Source organism: Notothenia rossii (assembly GCF_949606895.1).
Source record: "Notothenia rossii genome assembly, chromosome: 1".
Classification (NCBI taxonomy): Eukaryota; Metazoa; Chordata; class Actinopteri; order Perciformes; family Nototheniidae; genus Notothenia; species Notothenia rossii.
The window spans coordinates 94,205,696-94,222,075 of NC_136912.1; the positions used below are offsets into that span (position 1 = coordinate 94,205,696).

Sequence of the window (16,380 nt, forward strand, 5' to 3'; positions counted from 1 at the left end):
AACTTTGACGTGGGATAAAAAACATTTCTTCCATAAGTATTTTATGAAACTGCCATGTTTGTACTTAATACTTCTTAGACTACTTGCAAACATAATATGAACTACTTTTACTGTGTACTTTTTCAGTAATTTGAGTTTCAAAGTCCTCTCCAGAGAACAAGAATGAGCATTTTTGTCAACTTTAATGTGGTCATTCTTGTTCTCTGGAGGGGACTTTGAAACTCAAATTACTGAAAAAGTACACAGTAAAAGTAGTTCATATTATGTTTGCAAGTAGTCTACGACGTACTAAGTACAAACATGGCGGACTCATAAACTACTTATGGAAGAAATGTTTTTTAGACCACATTACATTTGACAAAAATGCTCATTCTTGTTCTCTGGAGAGGACTTTGAAACTCAAATTACTCAAAAAGTACACAGTAAAAGTAGTTCATATTATATTTGCAAGTAGTCTAAGAAGTACTAAGTACAAACATGGCAGTTTCATAAACTACTTATGGAAGAAATGTTTTTTATCCCACGTCAAAGTTAGACGAAAATGCTCCTTCTTGTTCTCTGGAGGGAATTTTGCCATTCTCAAAAAGTACACAGTAAAAGTAGTTCATAGTAATTGTGCAACAAGTTTATGAAGCAATAAGTCCTAAAATTATTCTCATAAATTACCCTGTTCCTCAATCGCAAATAATAGAAATGAACCACATGCCATCCTTTACTCTGAAATCCAGCTTCCCAGGGTTGTTTTATTGCATTACCGTAACCTGTATCTAATCGCGCACTCGAAATACAGGGGCGGCTGGTTTGACCACGCAAAAGTGAAAGACGGCTGGCTTGACCGCAGTGATAAGTCAGGGGTTCCCAAACTTTTCAGCCCGCGACCCCCAAAATAACACTGCCAGTGACCGGCGACCCCCTGTCGACGGGGGGGGCGCCCATCCAGGATTTGGGCCCGCCCATCCAGGATTTGGGCCCGCAGTTTTAATCAGGGCTGAATACAACATTTTAATTGTTTTATTATTATGTTTATGGTTGTTATTTGTAGGGCTCTGTCCTAATATTTATTTTTGTTTTAAACTATGTTGAAAGATTAGTTTAATATCATTTTTTTATTTTGTGATGAAATTCTGAATGAAATTCTGAATGAAAGGCTGCGCGCGAGACTGGTTTTTCGCTGGGTTGAGTCGTGTGGGTTTTTGAGTGAGATGCAGCACAGCAGCCTGTCAGTTTACTATTGCTAGGTTAGTTTGGATATTATCATTTATATTTATCTGCAACAAGGGTGGAAGTGGTTCATGAAAGGCATATGGCAACTCAGCGCCAGATGCAGGCAAATTAGAAGAAATCAGTTACGTAACTGATTTGCCAGGGACAAGGGAGGCTGCAATCAATTATATTTTGAAGAGAAATTGACTCTCAAGCCGGCTCTCTCACAAACTCCGGCTATGTGCGCAAGCAGACCGCTGCACACGCTCTCTGCCTCGCTCAATCTCTCTCTCTCCCTTTCTCTCCATCGCTCAACCTCACTCCACCCTGTGTGCGCTCCTCAAGTTTGCCTGCATGCTTGCCCAAGTTGGCACAGCGTTACAAATGTGCCACAAAACCAACCAATGGATGCAGCCTATAATAAGACCGTCAACAGCCTTATGGCAACCTAAAACCCCTCTGTTTCTGTTTCCCGCCCTGGTAAATCAAATGCCCGCCCAGAGACGTATGTCTGCCACCGGGTTGTTTGTACCATTTTCAGGCGATTTGTAATCTGTTCTAGAAAAACGATGTGTTTTTTTGGATTTCAAGAAGCATATAGAACAAACAATGGATGTATTTTATGAACATTTATCCATGCTGAAAGTAGATTTAGATGTGTTAGGACGGAGTGAGATAGAGATTATTATCTAATATATGCATCTGATGAAGCATTGCATGAAGTCTGTTGATGATCAGAGGCTGTTGTTGGGGCTGCATAAACGTTTTTTTATTTTTGTTTTGTAGACAGACCATGCAGGCCTCAGAGAGTTAAACTTGGGCCTGCGACCATAGTTTGATTGTATTTGTTTTGAAAAGCCACAGGGGAGGTTTGTGTCGAACTACATGCGGTGTATTTTGCATATCTCTCAGTAGCCAACAATCTGTGAGTCTGTTGGCTAGGACATAAACTCAGAGCTCTCAAGTCTCACGCATGAGACACACGCATTTCACTCCATTCACACGCTCACACGCCACACCTTGTACTTCTCAGGCAGAGATTTCTTTCCAGGGTATCACCAAGCCGCGCCGCAATCTTGTAAACAAATTAGGCGTGTGTACTCCACTAGCACTCCCCCCCCCCCCCCCCCCCCCGTTGACATTCGCGAAACAGAGGGCTTCATACTCCACTAGCACCCCCCCCCCCCCCCACCCCGTTGACTTTCGCGGTACAGAGGGCTTCATGGGAACTTTGAGGTGAGCCAGAAGTTGGAGTACCAAACACCGCTGCCAAAATCTCACTCTGAACTCTGTTCAAAACTTGAGAGCCCTGTAAACTCGTGTTTAAAATAATACTACATAATAAATGTAGTCTACATTTCATAATAAGAGGTGTAAAACCTGAGAGGATTTTAAATCGCATTTGAACTAAATGCTTATACAATCTGTATTTGTATTGTTGATTTAATGTGTGAACGAGGCGATATAGAGAAGGTTAAGCTGTCATTATTAGGCTGTAATTTGTTATACTGTTGGAATGGGTAAGCAGGCCTATTGTTTTTGGATATTTGTGGAGTTAGGTGGTCCATGAGTGTTTTTTATTGGTTAAGTGGTCCTTGGTATGAAAAAGTTTGAGAAACACTGCGCTAGTGGATTGTCAAAGGGGGAACCTCGTTGCGGGGAAATTATACAGATGGCTAGTCCGCCCCTGAAAATGTCTATGCAAACTTTATTATTAATAATAATTAGAAAAAAAAATGATCAATCTTTTTTTATAATTTTTTTTTTTTCAATTTTCAATTTTTATTTTGTAATCATCTCGACCCCCACTTTGTGAACCCCTGGGATAAGTCAATAGCAATCCCCCCACAAAACACAACCTCCTCCAGAGGAACTCAGAAGAAGCTAAAATCCAAAAGTTGCCATTTTAAGATTTTGACATCATTTGGAGTCAGAATCTTGATATGATATTGTAACGTCCACCCGGACGTGTCGGAATGACGAGTGAAGCGTTCTCAAGTTAAACAGGTTTATTAACAACCAACGGCTCTCATCCGTCCTTTCTCACTCTCTCTCCTCTCGCGCCAACCTCTCACTCCCCTGCACGCGCCCACACAGACACACACCCACCAAACCCTCTGCTCCCCAACCCCGCCCCTACCTGCTCTCCTCACAGAAGCCTGACACAAACAGTTAACAGAACACTTGAACAATAAATGCAGATCGCTACATTGCCCCCCCCTTACTAAGTCCCTCGCCCCGAGGGAATGCATAAAAAGTCTCTGAGGTGGCCCGGGGCTCTTCTTGGTCTCTGAGGCCGCCTTGGAGTGAACACAGGCGGCTGCGCTTGCCGGCTTGGAACATCCTGTCCCGGAACAGGGGGTGAGTTTGGGGGTGGGGGTGAATGTGGGGGGTCAGCAGGGGACACAGTCAGTGAATCGGGGGAAGTGACTGTCTGGTTTCTCCTAGACGATGCTGGGGGTCTAGGCCGCGGATGTGCATCGCCTCTGTATGGGGCCAGCCGGTCCCTGTGGAGGGCCACCCGTCTCCCTCTAGGCTGCAGCTGGACCCTATAGACCACCTCTCCCAGCTTTTCCAGCACCTCACAAGGGCCCACCCAGTGACAGTCCAACTTAGGGCACCGGCCCTTCTTTCTTCTTGGACTATACACCCACACCAGGTCCCCGGCCTTGAAGTCCCCCCCTCTAGCCCTCGTGTCATAGTTTCTTTTCTGTCTCATGCCCGCCTTCTGCAGCTGATCGCGGGCAAAGGCATGTGCTGACTCCATTCTATCCTGGAGCCTCCTGGCATATTCCGGTCCCGTAGGAACCGCTGGTGTGTCGGGGGGTCGGCCAAAAGCCATTTCTGCTGGTGTCCGCAGCTCTCGCCCCAGCATGAGCAGGGCCGGTGTGCATGAGGTGGACTCCTGCACAGCCGATCTGTAGGCCCAAAGAACAAGAGGGAGGTGCATGTCCCAATCACGCTGATGCTCCGCGGTGAGGATAGCGAGTTGTTTTCCCAGAGTCCTATTGAACCGTTCGACCAGTCCGTCACTCTGCGGGTGCAGAGGAGTAGTCCGCGTCTTTTGCATGCCCAGCCGGTCACACATAGCGGCGAACACCCTCGACTCAAAGTTTCTTCCTTGGTCGCTGTGAATGACCTCGGCCGCTCCAAATCTGGCAAACATGCCCTCCACCAGGGCACCTGCAACGGTCACCGCCTCCTGGTCTGGTATAGCATACGCCTCTGGCCATTTTGTAAAATAGTCCATGGCGGCCAGGACGTAACGGTTCCCCTTCTCTGTGCACGGGAATGGGCCCATTATGTCCACCGCCACCCTCTCCATCGGGGCCCCCACCGCTAGCTGCTGAAGCTGGGCACGTGACTGATCAGTGGGACCTTTGTACGCCGTACAAAGGTCGCAGCGGCGGCAGAAGTCCTCAACATCTCTCCTGAGCTGGCCCCAGTAACAGCTTTGGCGGAGTCGACGCAAGGTTTTGGAGACCCCAAAGTGTCCTGCCCCAGTAGTTCCATGGGAGGCCTTAAGCACTTCTTCCCTCAGCGCCCTGGGGACCACCACCTGCCACCTCTCCTCCCCCGTTGCAGGCTCTTTCCAGGCTCTCTGCAGCACTCCATCCTTCGTCCGGAGAGCCTCAAACTTTGCAACCAGTCCTTTGGTGGCAAGCGAGCACCCAGCAACTTCATTCCACAGTGGCTTTTGTCCTGACTCCACCCACCTCAGCACTGGCTGTAGGTCAGCATCCTCTTCCTGCCGCGCTCTCCATTCGGGTGAGTCGATGATCCGTGCACCTCTGCAGACCGGCTCGGCTGGTTTATGCCTGTGGTCTCGCTCCTCCTCTGCACAGAGCTCCTTTTCTTGGTCCTCTCTCTTTTCACAGTACCGACAGCCGCTGGGAGCACAGGGGCGCCGGGACAGGGCGTCAGCGTTGGTATGGCGAACCCCCGCCCTGTGCTCCACTGTGAAGACGTACGGCGCCAGTCCTTCTAGCCAGCGTGCAATCTGTCCCTCGGGCTCCTTGAAGGACATCAGCCACTGGAGGGCTGCGTGGTCAGTCCTCACTGTGAAGGACAGGCCACACAGGTAGTACCTGAAATGGCTGATTGCTCTCACAATTGCCAGCAACTCTCTGCGTGTCACACAATAGCGCCGTTCAGCTTTGTTGAAGGTTTTGCTGAAATACGCCACCACTTTTTCCCCCCCAGGCCCCACCTGGCTCAACACCGCCCCCATCCCGACGTCACTGGCGTCCGTATCCAGGACGAACGGTAGGCTGAGGTCTGGGGGAGTGAGGATGGGAGACTCCGTCAAGGCCTTCTTTAAAGAGCTGAAGGCCAGCTCACACTCTGGAGTCCAAGCAAAATCACAGTCTTTCTGTTGCAGGCGGAACAGGGGTGCAGCTATGCAAGAGAAGCCACGCACGAACCGCCTGTAGTACGACGCTAACCCAATGAAGCTCTTCAGCTCCCGCAGATTGATGGGGGCTGGCCAGTCCTTTACTGCCCGCACCTTCTCCTCCAGCGTGCTGATGCCCTCTCCTCCGACTCGGTGCCCCAGGAACTCCAACTCTCTCCTCAAGAAACAGCACTTGTCGGGGTGGAGCTTCAACCCCGCTGCTGCTATCCTCTGTAGAACCCGCCGCAGGGCTCCTAAAGCCGCCTGGAAGGAGCTACCATGGACCAGGATATCGTCCAGGTAGACCAGGCACTCCTGTCGGGGAACGTCAGCGAGCACCCTTTCCATCAGCCGCTCAAACGTGGCCGGAGCGTTGCACAGGCCGAAGGAGAGGACTCGAAACGGCCACAGCCCCCTCCCAGTGCAAAAAGCTGTCTTTGATCTGGCTTCTGGGCTGAGGGGAACTTGCCAATACCCGCTGCGCAGGTCTAAAGAGGAGAACCAGGATGAGCCAGACACCAAGTCCAAACACTCATCTATGCGGGGCAGCGGGTATGAGTCTTTCTTGGTCACACTGTTCAGCGGTCTGTAGTCCACACAAAACCTCATCTTTGAACTCTTCTTCTTATTGACCATCACAACCCCCGAGGCCCAGGGGCTGTCAGAGGGCTCAATAATGCCAGCTGACAGCATCTCATCAATAGCGCTGTCTGCTGCTGTCTGATGGGCCAGGGGAAGGCGGCGGGGGCGTGTCTTGACGGGCCGTGCGTCGCCCGTGTCGATATCGTGCTGCACCAGGTGTGTCAGGCCCACTTCCTCTTCTGTCAGAGCAAAAATGTCCTTAAACTCCCAAAGCACTTGCCACAGTTCCTCCCGCTGCTCGGGTTTTAAGTCATCACAGCTGCGTTTCCACACCTCCTTCACTGCCGCCCGTCTGTCCCCCTTTAGAGCTGCAGGTTGTTGTTCCGGGGCCGGGGGCCGTACATCAACTGGAGTACGGGGTGTGGGGTTGGGGCTGGGGTGAGCATTGATGACAGGGGGCATGGCTGCAGGGGGGGGGGTTTGGGGTGGGGGAAGTGTTTCAGTCACTCTTGATGTAGGTGGGTGTGGTGTCGTGGCAAGTGTGGGGTGCACCATTTCAACTGTGGGACCCCCTGGAAAGGCCAGCGTGTTCCTCCCCAGGTCTAGCACACAGCCTGCAACCCGCAGAAAGTCAAGTCCTAATATGCAGGAGTCCTGTACTGCCGCAACCCACACCTTAACAGACACTGACAGCCCCCCCACCTGTATAACCACCACCCCTCTCCCAAGCATAGGGGCTAGCTCACCGGTTACTGTTCGCAGTTTCACCAGAGTGGGTGTCAACCGTGTCCCCGCTGGGACCACGTCCGGTCTCATCAGTGTCGCTGTGGAGCCGGTGTCAACAAGGGCCGTCCATGGGGCCCCTGCCAGGGTGACGGGGACATGGCAGAAATCCCCCGCGTGAGTCCAGCCCACCACCCTCACAGACTCTGCGATGTCGTTTGCTTCTGGGGGAAGCGGAGCCCCGCTCCCCCCTCCGTGCAGCTGGGCTCTGTCCACTGGAGACCAGGCAGGATGGGACCCAACGGCGGGGGTCTGTGACGTCCCATTTACACAGACCCGGGGGCGTTTCCCTGAATATCAGCATTCATGGGGCACCTTGTGCTAATATGGCCGACCTGGCCGCACCCCCAACACACCAGAGGACCCCGACGAGGACGGTTGCTGCCCTGCGGCGATTGCAGTGCCATAGCACGGATTAGCTCAGTCAACTCAGCCGCCCATGCTGGTTTCTCTTGTCCTGGCTCCTCCTGTCTCATCGTTCTCACAACCGGGCCGCCTCCCGTGTGCGTGCTCTCTGCCGCCCCTCCTACAACCTCTCTTTCCAACGCCAGCTCCAGTGCTTCCTGCAGAGAGCGGGGATGTGCCAGTTGTGTCTGGACGCGCAGCTCCCTGGGGGTTATGGCCCGGATAAACTGGTCCCTAGCCAGCTCGCTCTGCACCTCAGGGGACATGTGGCTGTATGCCCTTCTCGTCAGGGTTTCAATGTCATTAGCCAATATGCGGAGCGGCTCACCCGGCTGTCTCTGTCTGCTTGACAGCTCCGAACGCAGCACCCCAGGCTGGCTGCATTGTCCAAACCGCCGCTTCAGAGCCCCAACCAAGGCCCCATAGTCAGTTCTTTCAGCCGGGCTGAGCAGTAGCAAACAGGATAAAGCTTCATCTGTAATACACAGGGCCAGCTGGAGCGCCTTATTGTCCTCAGACCAGCCCACAGCCCGTGATAACAGTTCAAATTGGGCATGGAAGGCTTCCCAGTCGGCTTTACCGTTGTATTTCGGTGTTTTAACTTGGAGCCGGGCGCCGCCATCATTGTTTACAACCGGCGCCGCGCCACTCCCGGGGGAGGTCCCTGCGCCGACGTGCCGCTTCCCGCCGGCCGAGTCGAAACCGGCAGCAGCATTTAATTCACGCCATAAATTGTCTTCTGAGTCACGCCATAAGCCATCCATCTCCTCCTTGACTTTCGGACGAGCTCCGGTCCGGTTCATCTGTGCTTACATTATTTACCGGCCGATGAAGCAGAGCTAACGTTAGCCGAGTCAGTGCTAGCTGCGGCTACCGGCGATTAGCGGATAAAACTCTGTTTTTTTTGTTGTTGTTTTTTTACTTCTGACACCAATGTAACGTCCACCCGGACGTGTCGGAATGACGAGTGAAGCGTTCTCAAGTTAAACAGGTTTATTAACAACCAACGGCTCTCATCCGTCCTTTCTCACTCTCTCTCCTCTCGCGCCAACCTCTCACTCCCCTGCACGCGCCCACACAGACACACACCCACCAAACCCTCTGCTCCCCAACCCCGCCCCTACCTGCTCTCCTCACAGAAGCCTGACACAAACAGTTAACAGAACACTTGAACAATAAATGCAGATCGCTACAATATGATTGAGGTTAGCGGGAAACTAACACAGCTTGTTAGCATTAGCCATCTAGCTGCAAGTTAGCACTATAATGGCCTTTTAGGTAGCTAGGTATAGCATCTCAATACATAGAATCTGGATCAAATTGACACAGAAGATATTGTAAGGGGAAATACATTTGTACAATTCACTTTATCTGTGTAGTATGACATTAATAGTTGAAGCCAACATAGTAAACATGAATAAACATGATAACAACTAGCTAAATTGACTGAAACCATCTTTAAGAAAAGTGTGTTCTGACATGAACTCTTTAGCTTGGCCCTTGTTGTCATTTGCTTACATAAAGCAGACTGAATGACGTGTATTTCAGACACCTGAGGGCTATCGAGATGTTTTGGCTTCAGTTTTTGGAAGCTGTCATGTCCTCCGTCTTTATATACAGACTACGAGTAAAAGTGGAACCCTTTACAGCACTTTGGGGCTTGAGGTAAGTAGGGCGACAGACTGTAAGCTATCACACAGGGTTGATATATAGACATAAACACATCGACTATGTAATGTAATCCTTGGTTAGAGACCCCCAAATCCCTTTTTATCCCAGTAATATTTTACTCTCCTACAAGGAAGTTGTCTATATAAGGCAAAGTGGTTACTATTTCGCAACCGGCTGAAAACGTCTGTTAGTGAAGTAAACAGATTTGTTATTCATCCAGAGCTCAAGGCTGCTCTCTCTGCCAAATGCAATTACAATCAAAGGCTGACCTGCTTTTTGGCAATAATATGTTGGCTCCCCGTGCTAATCCCAGAGGGTGAGGAAAGGAAAAGACAAAGAAACAAAACTTATTTCACTCATCACGTTCACTTTTTATCAGGCACTGGTTTAAGACTATCACGTGTTCAAATCATAGATTTTTCATAGATTTTGTGGCATTTATTAGTTAGGAGAAAATAAACATGTGATTTTAACCTGATATAATGTCATTCTTCCAACAATCCACTTTGAGTGATGGTAAAAACAGTGATTGTCTTATATGAATTAAAGAAGCCCCATTCTGCTGATGTTCAGGGCTATATCAGTATATAGTGTCTCTACTTTAAAGAGTTCTCTCCTGCTGATGTTCAGGTGTATATCAGTATGTAGTGCCTCTACTTTAAAGAGTCCTCTCCTGCTGATGTTCAGGTGTATATCAGTATGTAGTGTCTCTACTTTAAAGAGTCCTCTCCTGCTGATGTTCAGGTGTATATCAGTATGTAGTGTATCTGCTTTAAAGAGTCCTCTCCTGCTGATGTTCAGGTGTATATCAGTATGTAGTGTCTCTACTTTAAAGAGTCCTCTCCTGCTGATGTTCAGGTGTATATCAGTATGTAGTGTATCTGCTTTAAAGAGTCCTCTCCTGCTGATGTTCAGGTGTATATCAGTATATAGTGTCTCTACTTTAAAGAGTCCTCTCCTGCTGATGTTCAGGTGTATATCAGTATGTAGTGTCTCTACTTTAAAGAGTCCTCTCCTGCTGATGTTCAGGTGTATATCAGTATGTAGTGTCTCCACTTTAAAGAGTCCTCTCCTGCTGATGTTCAGGTGTATATCAGTATGTAGTGTCTCTACTTTAAAAAGTCCTCTCCTGCTGATGTTCAGGTGTATATCAGTATGTAGTGTCTCTACTTTAAAGAGTCCTCTCCTGCTGATGTTCAGGTGTATATCAGTATGTAGTGTCTCTACTTTAAAGAGTCCTCTCCTGCTGATGTTCAGGTGTATATCAGTATGTAGTGTCTCTACTTTAAAGAGTCCTCTCCTGCTGATGTTCAGGTGTATATCAGTATGTAGTGTCTCTACTTTAAAGAGTCCTCTCCTGTTGATGTTCAGGTGTATATCAGTATGTAGTGTCTCTACTTTAAAGAGTCCTCTCCTGCTGATGTTCAGGTGTATATCAGTATTTAGTGTCTCTACTTTAAAGAGTCCTCTCCTGCTGATGTTCAGGTGTATATCAGTATGTAGTGTCTCTACTTTAAAGAGTCCTCTCCTGCTGATGTTCAGGTGTATATCAGTATGTAGTGCTGCAGCACCTCTTTCCACCCTCTGTCTGAAACCAGAGCCCAGTCTGCTCTGATTGGTTAGCTGGCCAGCTCTGTTGTGATTGGTCAAACACAGGCTATCAAGTACAATGTGTTGGAGCGCTAGCCGAATAGAAGCACGAGTGTTACATAGTGATGTAATTTTTGTTCCAGAAGTAAAAAATGAGTCCAGCCTCTGCAGACCAGTTACATGCACAACAACCTATATAACACCAGGAAAGAGAAAACCCCAAAAAGCCTAATACGGCCTCTTTAAACATTGATCTGAGGGCTATTTGTCCACCTTTGATTATCATCAGGACATTCACTCACTCTGCATAAGAACTTACTCTAATTAAATCTGTTGCAATAGCAGCTGCCATCCGGTTGTATCACTTTCATTTCCAACAAAAGGGACATTATTTACTGCAGCAGTTAAAAGATAATCGTGTGGGAATGCATCATGCATCATGAATGATAACATTCATTTTCAGAAAAATGATATTGAGCAATAACTTCTTTCCTAAATAAACAGCAAGTCGAGACTCCTGTCCTTGGCACTTGTTCGGGCCTTGTGTTTGCTCCTGTCTGCACCCTTTGTAAACGTTCCTGTTTGAAAGGGCTGTAGGGATGGGGGTTCAACACTTCATTGCAAAATATGACGCTTGAGTGGTTATCACTTATCAGATATACAGCAGGTGCGTGCAGACACTGGTAGAGTTGGCGCTAAACCACACGGTGATGGTAATATGCAAAGAGCCTGGCACCAGATCGTTTTAGCTACGGGGGGAATTTAAAAGTGAAAGGTGAAGTGGAAGTTAAATGAATGGAAGAAGTAAGAGACCACAGACTGGAACAAAAGGAAATGTCACAGTCTCAAAAGACACCGCTGTTTGAACAAATACACAAATGCATCATATTTCCTCATCAGCTCTTTTATAGGAAAGGGATCTCGGACGGCTCCAAAATCAGTTCCTGCGAACTTCCTCAAGGGTCAAGCAGGAGGTGATCCAACAAGCCGTTTAGGACAGAGAGTGAATACACATGCTATACAGAGATGCTGTATGAGAAACCAATGTGAGTTTGGAACATTGAACAATATAAATCTATTCTAGTAGACCTCAACAATGGAGTTATGATCAGTAGAAATGGCCATGGGACTTTTAAAGGTCAGCTATCATGCAAAATGTACTTTTGGATGTGTTTTATACATTCATGTGTCCCAGGAGACTCACAAAGTGTCATTATACTGTATTCGGTATTATTATAGCCCCATATCAAATGTAGCATTTTTCCTTTTTTGTTTAACTTCAGTGCTTTTAAGGAAGCAAGAAATCATGGGAAATCTCAGGGGAAATCTCTCGGTAAATGTTTAAAACCTTGGCTGGAGTCTTGCATAATGTTATCCCAGTGGAAAGATAAGGAGATGACACCAAATACTTTTATTCTGATGAGTCGATACAGCCTTACTCATTGCCAGATAGCATGAAGTGCAGCTCAGTATCCATAGAGCATTTTCAAAAGCCAACATCAGCACCAAGCTTAACACAGATATCAACAAAATGAGACTTAAGTCGTGCAAAATGTAAAACAATGCACTCAAGACTCTTTGTGACAATGTTGGTAAGATATACAAACATTTAAATACATTTCTACATTTACAAAAGGCATTTCAGGCATCAGTAATTGCTTTAAAGGTCCCTTGTCATGCTTTCCTGGTTATCACCCGTCCCCTTGTGTGTTAAGAAGCTTTTTCTGCATGTAAACGGTCTGCAGAGTCACAAACCCTCAAAGTACACCCTGTAGGGAGTAAAACTCTAACACAGAGAAGACCTGTCTATGCTGCCCCAGAACGCCTCGTTGGACATTTCTCTTTTTCCATTGTTTACTTCTTGGGTTCTGTGACGTAACGGCTCCGCAGATTTGTCCAAATGGACCAATCCGGGCAGCAGTTACGTTACGTCCGCGGAGCCGTTACGTTTGGACCAATCCGTGGACTTCCTCACACACACACACTCGGCGGGACGTTGTGAGGCTTACTGCTGCGAGGAGCGGGACACTGTGAGCTGGCTCACTGGTGGGGGGTCGGCGAGACAGCGAGACACCGCGGAACTCAGCCTGGGCACACACACAAGCTCCCAGCCAGGCGGGGGGGGGGGCTCCAACAAGCCGTGTAGGACAGAGAGTGAATACACATACTATACAGAGATGCTGTATGAGAAACCAATGTGAGTTTGGAACATTGAACAATGTAAATCTATTCTAGTAGACCTCAACAATGGAGTTATGATCAGTAGACATGGCCATGACATGGGACCTTTAGAGGTCAGCTATCATGCAAAATGTACTTTTGGATGTCTTTTATACATTAATATGTGTCCCAGGAGACTCAGAACTGTCATTATACTGTATTCTGTATTATTATAGCCCCATATCAAATGTAGCATAATAGGTGAGCTTTAACACACATTGAGAGGAGTAGTTGTACAGGTTGTCCTTGCCTCATGTGGTTCCAATTTTGCTCGACATTATTTTCACCCCAGGACATTTTTCCAGTCTCAGGTTTCCTTTCTGTTACCTAAGCATGTCCTCAGTGTCCATTTCATCAGGATTACCTGCAGCCCCGGATTAGTTCAGTAGATGTATGCGCTGAAGAGGGCTTGGAAGAGGCTGATAATCATGCAGAGATTGATACACCTGCGTCACTTAGCTTTTATGGGTGATGTAATCATGACACAAAGCCATAGCTGATTACTGAGAAGATGTGCCCTCGAGCGTGAGCCGTGACTTACACAGAAGAACAGAAGATCCCGGACCTCCATTTGGATCCATTTCATTCGAGCGTTGCACAACACAACTGGAGTGTTTCTCAACATGTCACACAAAGCCTCGCGGATAAAAGGAACCTGAGGTGATGAAGGAGTGTTAGCCAACAAATGGGCACATGTGTAAGCGATAAGTCCAGTTATACAGTAGTGTAGTGATGAAGTCCTTTTGTAGGTGGTCCCATAAATTAGCATCAGTGAGGGGTCCCTAGGAAAAAGACATAAGGATTTCCCCCATTGGATTTCAGTGTATCGCAGAAAATAAGCTTTGTGGCCAACACATGTTTATGATACTTAAAACGTTGTGTTCGGCAGGATCATCTCCATACATTAGCACCACTTTAAGACTCAATCGCTAGGCTATAAGTATAGATGACACTCTTATAGCGCCTTTCAAGGGACCCAAGGCCGGTTTACATGCTGTGAACAAACAAAAACACAAGAAGGGCAAATAATAAAGTGAAAATTAAATAAATAGCAGTGGGAGTGGAAGCAGGTGGGCTATCAACGACCTCCATCCTGCTCACATTAGTGTCACCACCGCTAAGCTTGATGAGGTTTAGTAGTTTATAAAGTCACTTGTTAGCAACCGCTGTTTTATGACATATAGAAGCTTTTGACATTCACAAGCTGAGTGAGGTATTTTATGTTGTAGAACAAATAGTGTGTCTAAACCTCAGTCCTTATTTTAGGTTTCTAGCCACGACCAGGTATGAAAAAACGTGGACTTCAAGACATGGGACAAGTCTTTTCCGGGGTTTAGGACTCGTTTCTGCACCACTCTTTCTCTTCACAGTACAACACAGACAGCGGAGGGATCGTGTTTGTCCACAGGAGCTATAGACCACAGTTTGGAGGTCCCGTACTCATCAGGGTGGAGCGCGGAATACCCCAGGGCCTCCACGGACCTCCTCTTCTGGACCCGATGGAGCAGGATCCTGTAGGTCCCCGTCAGAGGACTCCTGCAGTCTACACACTGATTGTTCTCTAAATGCACCGTCACAATCCCCAGATCTGACAGAGAGCTCTTCACCTCCGCCTCCTCCATGCTCAGAGTCTGGTTCGCCTGGAGGAAATGAGCCGGGGAGAGGGGCAGCGACACATAAGGGGGAGGGTAGTCGATCCCCGTTAGCCACGTACTGTTTAAAATCTGCGTGAGAGTGGAGCGGTCGATAGGCAAAGGTCGCAGCATGCCTTTAATCACCAGCTTGCAGGGGTCCGGCACATACGCAGGGATGCTGTAAGCCCCCTGGAGGATACTGCGCTTCAGACGCCCCATCTTCTCCCCGCAGAAAGGCAGAGTGGACGTCAGCATGAAGTATAACAGAATACCCAAAGCCCAGACGTCCGAGTAGTATCCGATGTACCCTTTGTCCTTGAAGAGTTCAGGAGCAGCGTACGGAGGGGAGCCGCAGAAGTTAGTGAGCAGTTCGTTCGGCCGGTTCTCCGTGCTGAAGCCGAAGTCTCCCACCTTGATGCAGTGGCTGGTGGTGTAGAAAACATTCTCTGGCTTCAGGTCTCTGTGCACGATGTTGTTGTCGTGCTGAGATGTCAGAGAGAAATGGGAACAAATCACAGTTTTATGAAATGTTAAACATATATGGAAAGAGAATGTTGAAAGTCTCTGAAAACATTTAACAACAATCACAGGTGGTTTGCTTTTTCTTTTTGAAATGATGATTAGTCAGACGGACATAACAAGTTCATTTCCTCACGTTACTTAAGTACAGGTTTAAGGTACTTTTACTTCATTTATTTACCATGTCTTTTACTTTCTAACTTAATATATTTAAGGGAAATGTACATTGTACCCTCCCTAGTCATATGAGAGTTATATACATAGATGATAATAAATTAACTACTCAGATGGTTTCATGTAAAGTATTGTATGTATTTAAAGACCCCCGTGTTAGGAACCAAAGGAAACCAGTATATGACTTAGTTTAAACTAGCTTCCACCAGATATAACAGTGAACGTTTGCCATCAGTATTTAGTATCTAAGAATGTCACTTGGACAATTTATATCTACATTTGACTGAAAGTACTTTTTTGTGTTTCCACAGATTTTTACATCAAGTTTACTGAATTTAAGATGGTTGTGTTTTCCCACGTTGGAAACTGTTTGTTGTTAACAGTCATCGTTAAATCAGAGAAAAAACAAGATACGTTTTTTTTCTTTCTGAGATTTAAGTGATCAATTATGGGATGTTCTGGGGGTTTATGATGTTGAAACGCTGATTGCAACATCCAGTTGAAGGCCGATTGAGAAACATTTTTTTTGCATTTCATTTCATCTCACTTCAGATTTCTACATCCACTCTTTAAGATAAGATAAGAGGTACTTTACTCATCCCAATTTGTGAAATGTTTGCGTTGCAGCAGCATAAAAAAACAAAAAAAAAACAGGCATTGCCCATAAGTAGAAACAAACAATACTAGAATTTAGACATCTGAAAATAGAATTAGAGCAGCATTCAAAAGTAGAAAATATACAGTATGCCGTGAAGATTACAAATCTATAAACTCTGAGAATAAAACACTTGAAGGGCTTTAGACACAATATAACGCAGGATATTATTTACAATCAAATTAAAATGTTGTATAATGGAGCAGATAGTTCTCTTCCAGCATCCATATATTTAATATGGAAAAATACCTCCCAAAAGATACCTCAACTATTGCATTTCAATAAATATGGTTTCAATAAATATGGTTTAAACATCCACAGACTGATCCTTTGAAATAGTTTCCCTCCATCTGAAATCCCGCTCTCATTCCCCTAAATGATGACTCAACCCTGTGAGTCTTGAACCGCTCAAAGCTCCATGGATTTGAGACACAGTGGCCGTTTCTCAATCTCGAGGAAACTGGCTTCCAAGCCAATATTTCAAGGATGCTACGTCATCGAGTGCCGCCGAAGGACTGTTCAAATCTCCAGCATACTTGGAATTCCACCGA

General features: G+C 46.9%; 1 protein-coding gene across 3 annotated transcripts in view; it reads right to left on the bottom strand.

The window, feature by feature from the left end:
* Positions 1 to 12,026: 12,026 nt before the first annotated feature.
* Positions 12,027 to 16,380, bottom strand: part of LOC307044412 (serine/threonine-protein kinase NIM1) — a 43,204-nt gene continuing 38,850 nt past the window's right edge. For all 3 annotated transcript variants that reach the window (XM_079689602.1, XM_079689603.1, XM_079689601.1), the window contains exon 5: positions 12,027 to 14,964. In XM_079689602.1, coding sequence (XP_079545728.1) covers positions 14,212 to 14,964 — 753 coding nt within the window. In that variant the 3' untranslated portion in view covers positions 12,027 to 14,211. The remainder of the gene's footprint in view (positions 14,965 to 16,380) is intronic.